Source organism: Octopus bimaculoides, chromosome 28, assembly GCF_001194135.2.
Source record: "Octopus bimaculoides isolate UCB-OBI-ISO-001 chromosome 28, ASM119413v2, whole genome shotgun sequence".
NCBI lineage: Eukaryota > Metazoa > Mollusca > Cephalopoda > Octopoda > Octopodidae > Octopus > Octopus bimaculoides.
In genome coordinates this window covers 12,754,549-12,763,031 of record NC_069008.1, presented here as the reverse complement: position 1 = coordinate 12,763,031, position 8,483 = coordinate 12,754,549, and the positions used below count along the sequence as shown (strand labels likewise).

The window sequence follows — 8,483 nt, the reverse complement described above, 5'->3', positions numbered from 1 at the left end:
TAAAAGTATATATTTAATATATATATATATATATATATATATATATTCATGTATGTATATACACATGTGCTGCCAGTACCGCCTGACTGGCCTTCGTGCCGGTGGCACGTAAAAGCACCCACTACACTCTCTGAGGGCATCCAGCTGTAGAAACTCTGCCAAATCAGATTGGAGCCTGGTGCAGCCATCTGGTTTCACCAGACCTCAGTCAAATCGTCCAACCCATGCTAGCATGGAAAGCGGACGTTAAACGATGATGATGATGTATATACATGTGTACATATAACTATGTATATATATATATATATATATATACATTTATGTATATATACATGTACATATATATTTCATTTAATTAGTCAAGGAACTAAAGTCCCTTAAAGGAAGCAAGCATCCTAGTTTACCAGTTTATACCAGCGTTCAGAGAAAACCAAGTATATTAGTTTATCATCAAAACATATACGTATTTAAATAAATCTTTTTAAATACGGAAATGAAGAAAATGGATAAAAATTTACGTACAGATATTTTTATTCAAAGACATTCGAATTCATACATAGAAATTTCTACCTACAGCTGTTTGCATACAAAATTCTTTAATTTCAGAAATAAAATTCCATATTCAAAACCAGTGAATTGGGTATATGCCCAGGGAGAATTTCGAAAGGAAGTTATTTAACAACATGTAGGCTAACCTGTGATAAACTCAGAAGTGTTAGTTTTTTTAACGAAAGCATTCTGTAGAAACCATCATTGCTATGTATATACAAAAATAAACATGTTCAACACATCCTTGCTTGTGCCAAAATGATACACAATAGTTCATTGATGTTGTTAAGATAGTTAAGATACAGACATTATCCAGAGGAAAAGAAGGATAGATAAAACTAATGAATGGGTGAGAATGTTGTAGATTAATTAAGGAGAGAGCAGCTAGACACGTCAATTCGTTGAGTATATGCCTGTCAATAATACGACAGATTAACAAAATATAAAAACACCATTTGAGCGTGGCCATTGCCAGTACCGCCTGACTGGCCTTCATGCCGGTGGCACGTAAAAGCACCCACTACACTCTCAGAGTGGTTGGCGTTAGGAAGGGCATCCAGCTGTAGAAACTCTGCCAAATTAGATTGGAGCCTGGTGTAGCCATCTGGTTTCACCAGTCCTCAGTCAAATCGTCCAACCCATGCTAGCATGGAAAGCGGACGTTAAACAACGATGATGATGATGATCATCATCATCATATCAAACTATGCATGTGTGTATATATCAAAAGGATGTGTTATAATACTATTCCACATATACAAAAACAGCCATACCAACAATGCAACATACCTCCATCATCAGCTGCCCCACAGATATCATTATGGTTTCAACACCAGGGCAGTACCATTCAATCCGGCAGTGTCAACAACAATAAGATAAGTGTTGTTTGGGAACAAACAAACCAAATAAATTACAACTTTCAAATACATTTACCCTATGTACAACAGTATCAGTAAATAAATTCAATAAATAAATTACAACCAACTCCTAAATACGTAATTAAACAGCAACAAATCTATTAAGTCATACAAAAATTATAATCCCTACTGTCTTCCGTAGTATAATATAAAAAGTGAAAGCTTAACAACCACATTCATTCAATAAATCAATTTATAGGCAGGATTAAACTTTAATAAACTACAATAAAAAACATATAAACCAATGTACATTGTATCGGTATTAATATCAAACTGCAATAACTAAATTATATACTAAATCTGGACCAATCTATAAGTCCATACAAATAATAATCCCACCAGTCTTCCATAGTTACTAATATAATGAAAGTTAAAGCTTTATATAAATCTCTCCAAAACAAAACAAACATAATTGAAATTAATTTAACTAATAACAATTATGTGTGAAATACATTATTTCATCATTCAAAAGTTAATAATAAAACACTACATACATTTCCTAGCACATAGGTCTTTAAATAAAAGGAACTCGCATGAAGAAAGATAAAGGTCCACCAATAATTGCCACCCATTGGAATCCCCCTAACCTGCTCAAATACCCTACCCGCAAACATTACAAAGGAATTATTAATAATAAAACTAACCGTTCCTTTCATTTTTCTTTTACTTATATTAGTATATCCCTTATACAAGAAACCATTACCATTCTTTAAAGATATACATTTATATCTTTTATTAAAAATACTATTTAATATTCTAAAAATACCATCTTCTACACATTTAAGATTTAAGTTTATACATATTTAATTGAAAAAAAAAAAAAAACGGAGAAAAAGACAAGAAAAAAATAACATGAAGACATAGCACATGTAAGTATTAATACGATGCTTAGAGAAGGAAACTTATGTTTTGAACACAGCTCTTCTTCAGAAACAGAAAACATAGGAAAGTCCACAAGAAAAGGAAGGAGGAAAAAAAAGTCACAGACAGTCCATGTGTAATTACATTTTTCAAATGACTGGAAGTAGGACAAAGAGAAAGTACTTTCTGGGACAGGAGAGTGTGAAGAATGGTTGGTGTGTGTCTGTGTGTGTAATGTTGTAGTGAGAGGTCAGGAGCTATAGCGACAGGTGTGTGTGTGTGTGTGTGTGTTTTAGCATGTGTGTATAGATGGAATGGTCAATAGTGAGTTGGGGTAGTCTGAAGGTTGTGTGAATGGGTGAATATGGATGAGTGTGTGCACGTGTGTGGTGAGCAGGGTATGTGGTGTGTGGTATGGGAATATAAAATATGAAAATACAATTATTAATAAAAAATGATAAACAATAAATAAAAGTTGATAAAATAAAAACAAAGGAAAAAGATTATGTGAACAAATCAGTAAGAGAAATAAATAAATGAAAGTTAAAATAACTAAATTTTTAAAAGATAAAAAAATCAGAATAAACCAATAATAAATAACCAAATAAAAGAATAAATGATAAAAAAATCAAAAAAACTGAATAAGAGATAAACGAAATAATAAAAAAATAAGACAAGGTAAAAAGTTTTTTTTAAAAGTTTATAGGAACAGTCACTGAGAGGATGAGGTTGAGTTGAGTCAGAAAGGAGTTTGGGTATGTAGAGTGAAAACTGGTGGGTCCATTGTGAAGGGCAAGGCTGAAGACGGTGTTATTGGAAGTGAACTGGTTGGCCAAGCGAAAATGACGGGCAACAGGGGTGTTTGTACGTAGACAAATATCTCGTAGATGTCTGATGTACCGGTTGGCTAGCCGGTGGCCTGTCTGGCCAATGTAAAGTTTGTTGCAGAGATTACACCTGATGCAATAAATAAGGCTGGAAGAAGTGCAGGAGGAGTTCCTAATGTAGAGGGTGTGCTAGTTGGGTACGGTGAAGGAGGAGGTGTTAGTGATGAAGTGACAGAGGTGGCAATGGGATTTGGAGCAAGGAAAGGATCTGGGTGGGATTGGAATGGAGGGGGGAGGGTGCTACAGACCAGAAGATCGCGTAGGTTACGGGCGAGTTTGAAGGAGGGCAAGGGCGGGTGGTGGGATTTAGCTGGAGGCGACGGAAGGCCTGCAGGATCCTCTGACGAAGGGGTAGAGTGGAGGGATGGAAAAGGGGATCAGTGTGGGGAAGGAGAGTGCGATCGATTTGACAAGCATGGATAAGAGTAGTTTAGGCAAGGGTGGATGGGTATCCACAACGTATGAACAAGTGGGCCAGGTATTCAGACTAGGTTTTGAAATCCTTGTCCCCACTGCACAGGTGTCAGAGGCAGAGGAACTGGGATGGCCCAGTTGGTGTGGGAGGGATGGGAGGAGGAAAAGTTGAGGCAGAGGTGGGAGTCCATAGGATGGAAGGCATAGGTGGTGAGAGAGATATCCAAGAAGTTTACAGAAGTGTCAGCGAAGGTAGAGGTAAATTCAAGAGAAGGGTGGAAGTTAGAAATGAAGGAGATGAAACTGGAGAGCTGCTTGCAGAAGCGGGAGGTGTCACTTATACAGTCATCTATATAGCAACCGCACAGCTCTGGGGTCGGTCCAAAGAATTGTGAGAAGATTTGGGTCTCAGTGTAACCAACAAATAAGTTGACAAGATTGGGGCCCATTCTTCTTCTCATAGCAACACGAGAGACCTGCTGATAAATCTCTCCTGTGAACATAAAGCAGTTGAGGGTGAGAAGGGTGGAGGTGCTGGATGTGTGGTCGGGGCAACAGTCGAGGAAGTATTCGAGGGCTAAGAGACCGTCGTTGTGGAGGATCATAGTATCTAGTAATTTTATGTCCCAGGTTAAAATGAAGCATGAAGGGCTGGGAGGGAAGGAGAAGGAATTGAAGAGGCAAAGGGCATGGTTGGTGTCGTTAATGAGACAGATCAGCAACTAAAGGGGACAGGATGAGGTTGAGATATTTTGAAATGAGTTTTGTGGGGCAGTTACAGGCGGAAACAATGGGGCAGCCTGGGTTGTTGGGTTTGTGTATTTTGGGAAGGAAATACATGGTGGAGATATGGGGTGTTTGGACAATGAGGTTGGTGGCAGTAGAAGGGAGGCAGAAGATGAGATGAGGTCATGGATGGTGGAGGACACGTGCTGCTGGTTGGAGAGGGTGGGGTCGGAGAGGAGAAGGCAATAGAAGAGGGAGTTCAAAAAGTTGACTGAGCGCTTCCTCCCTGTATAGGTCCCTTGAAGCTATGGGGTGTGACATGATGATGGAGGCAACGGTGATGGAAAGAGAGATAGCTGGAGTGGCGGGTTTTATTTAAAAAGAGAATGAGAGAGTTGTATAGAGGGTTGCAGGCACCGGGGAAGAAAGTTGGAAAGAAAATGGGAGAGAAGAAAGTAGAGGTGCAGAAGGAAGGAATGGAGGCCAGGCATGGTGAGAAGGTGTGAATGCAGGTGTAGGTGATGGCAAGAAGGGGGCATTGGAGAAGGTGATCTTGTACCAGGTGACCAGGTAATGTGATGAAAGGTTAGTGTGTGACAGAGAAGAGATAAATGGTTACCAGATCAAAGAGAGTGATCAAGACTGAGGCCAGAATAGGTGTGTTGTTATAGAGGAGATACATGGTTAACCAGTCAGAGGGAGGGTGAAATTATCCTTGACAACCAGAACTTTTATACTGATACAGTTACTGCCGTACATGAATACCAACATGTTTCATTAAATGGATCCTTTGAGAGAATGATTTCCCACACATATCACACTGATATGGCTTCTCTCCAGTATGAATACGTTTATGTGTAGTTGACTGATTTTTTTGAGAGAATGATTTACCACAGACATCACAGTGATAGGGTTTCTCTCCAGTATGAATACGTTTGTGAGAGGCTAATTCACCATTTTGAGAGAACGACTTACCACAGATATCACAGTGATAGGGTTTTTCTCCAGTATGAATACGTTTGTGTATAGCTATGTTAGTTCCATGAGAGAATGATTTACCACAGATGTCACAGTGATATGGCTTCTCTCCTGTATGACTTCGTTTGTGTTCATTCAAGTGAGAATTTCGAGAGAATGATTTGCCACAGATATCACAGCAATATGGTTTCTCTCCTGTGTGAATACGTTTGTGTTTAGTTAAATCACTACATCGGGAGAATGATTTTCCACAGATATCACAGCAATATGGCTTCTCTCCTGTATGAATACGTCTGTGTTTAGTTAAGTGTTCTTTAAGAGCAAACGACTTACCACAGATATCACAACGGTAAGGTTTCTCTCCTGTATGAATATGTTTGTGTTCAGTTAAGTAACCATTTCGAGAGAATGATTTACCACAAATATCACAGTAATATGGTTTCTCTCCTGTGTGAATACGTTTGTGTTCAGTTAGGCAACTATTTCCAGAGAATGATTTACCACAGATATCACACTTATATGGTTTCTCTCCTGTGTGAATACGTTTGTGTTTAGTTAAGGTACCTTTTTCAGAGAATGGTTTACCACAGATATCACAAGAATATGGTTTCTCTCCTGTATGAATACGTTTGTGATTAGTTAAGGTACCTCTGACAGAGAATGATTTACCACAGATATCGCAGCAATATGGCTTCTCCCCTGTATGAATACGTTTGTGTGTCGTTAAGAATCGACTTTCAGAGAACGATTTACTGCAAATATCACACTGAAATGGTTTCTCTCCTGTGTGAATATGTTTGTGATTAGTTAAGATACCTCTCTGAGAGAACGATTTGCCACAGATATCACACTGATATGGTTTCTCTCCTGTATGAATACGTCTGTGATTAGTTAAGACACTACTTACAGAGAATAATCTACCACAAATATCACAGCGATATGGTTTCTCTCCTGTATGAATACGTTTGTGTGTTCTTAAGTTACAACGTTCAGAAAATGATTTTCCACAGATATCACAGTGGTATGGTTTTTCTCCTGCACCAGTACATTTGTGTTTTGCTAAGTTAGCACTTCCAGAGAATGATTTCCCACAAATATCACAGTGGTATGATGATGTTTTTTGTTTCTTTTTATTCATTTTACCAGGAAAATCAATACTTTTAAACAGTCTTTTATATTTAAACTTATTCACACATTATTCATCTTCACTTTTTTTCACCACAATTTCGGAATGTTTATCTTCTTTTGACATATATTTTCTTGCTAATAAACACTTATACTACTGTGATCTTTGCTGGTATATGATGTAGGTTGCAAACTTCTTTTGAAATCCATCCAAGTTTAATTCACATTCAATATAATCTTGTACACATTCTGGACAGTCAAGTAAAGAATTATAATTAATAATCTCAATTTAGAAAAAAATATTTGCCTGTAATTTGTCAGAGATTTATATAAAAAGATTCATATCTGTCCTGTATAACATTTTCCTTTAGTCTTTAAATGATACAATTCTTTGATGCCAATGTCATTTGTTATTCTGCAATAGTAGAGAAACAACAGTGTAAGATATAGGGAAGTCTTAAAATATAACAGAATAAATTTTAGTATATTTCTTATAGAGATAAGCTGTAGAAATAAACATTTACCTGGACAACTGAACTATTTTCCTCTCTTTGGAAGATGTAAATTATAATAGTGTAGATATATATGTTATATATATATATATATATATATATATATATAGTACAGATGTGGGAGGGTGGTTAAGAAACTTAGTTTCCAACTATTTGATCTTGGATTTAATTCCATTGTCTGACATCTTGGGCAAGTGTCTCCTACTATAGCCTCGGACTGACTAAAGCCTTGTGAGTGGATTGGGCAGATGGTATCTGTGTGGAAGCATGTTGTGTGTGTGTAATTGCACACACATATTTATACATACACATATACATTCATATATATATATATATATATATATATATATATATATATATATATATATATATATATATATATATATATATAATTGCAGCGTGGAAGGTGTTTATAAGCCATTTAAAATAACACACAAAATCCGTTAGATTCACTTCAACATTTAAATTTGATTTGTCAAAATATTTTCGTCGCTTTGAGACCGCGACCTGTTCACTGACAAAATTCTGTGCTGCATCTGAGAAAGTAATAGTTAGTTCATGATATATATGTACATGTGTGTGTATGTATGTATACACACACACATTTCAGGTAGAGCAGCTAGTGGGATTTTAAAGGTGGAATATGAATATATAAACAAGTGGGTGTGTTCAAGAGCTGTCAATCAACTAAGGTGCAGATTATGGAGGGGAAAAATATTTAATTTATTGTCTAATGTCATATACATATTATAGCATTTTTAATAAATGTAAAACAAGAATTTCTGTTTCTACTACACCAAAGCTAGTGTATAATATAGTGCTAGCAATTATTAACAGGGATAATGGCATGAATCAAATCAACAATGACACCGACAACAGAAATACTGATAATGGTGATAGTAATAGGGGCAACAATGACAATATTGGTGGGAATTAGAGACTACTAGGTTAATTGATAGCATTGGTGGTAACAAACACTTGGTATTCCAGTAATAACTATAGTATTCAAAATGATTATGATCCCTTTGCCTCTAATTTGATCATGGATAACAGGAGTGAAATTAATGAATGTAGTGATGCTACCTACATACAACATTCCTTTTACTGATACCCATATTATCCATTCACCTCCTGCATTATGCAATTGTAGAATTAAATTTCAATGTCTTCTTAACAATATGTATCTAGCTAGAAATATTGTCCTAAGGGACTCTCACTCAGAGTAAAAGGCAGACTGTATGATGCATGCGTACAAACAGCCATGCTACATGGCAGTGAAACATGGGCTGTGACTGCTGAGGACATGCGTAAGCTCGCAAGGAATGAAGCCAGTATGCTCCGTTGGATGTGTAATGTCAATGTGAATACCCGTCAGAGTGTAAGTATCTTGAGAGAAAAGCTGAACATTAGAAGCATCAGTTGTGGTGTGCAAGAGAGACGATTGCGCTAGTATGGACATGTGGTGAGAATGGATGAGGATAGCTGCGTGAAAAAGTGCCACACCCTAACAGTTG

At 36.9% G+C, this 8,483-nt stretch overlaps 1 protein-coding gene across 1 annotated transcript in view; it reads right to left on the bottom strand.

The window, feature by feature from the left end:
- Positions 1 to 523: 523 nt before the first annotated feature.
- The window catches only part of LOC106874837 (zinc finger protein 271), an 11,023-nt gene continuing 3,063 nt past the window's right edge, over positions 524 to 8,483 (bottom strand). Inside the window, exon 2 of the mRNA XM_014922725.2 lies at positions 524 to 6,872. Coding sequence (XP_014778211.1) covers positions 5,100 to 6,470 — 1,371 coding nt within the window. The 5' untranslated portion in view covers positions 6,471 to 6,872 and the 3' untranslated portion in view covers positions 524 to 5,099. The remainder of the gene's footprint in view (positions 6,873 to 8,483) is intronic.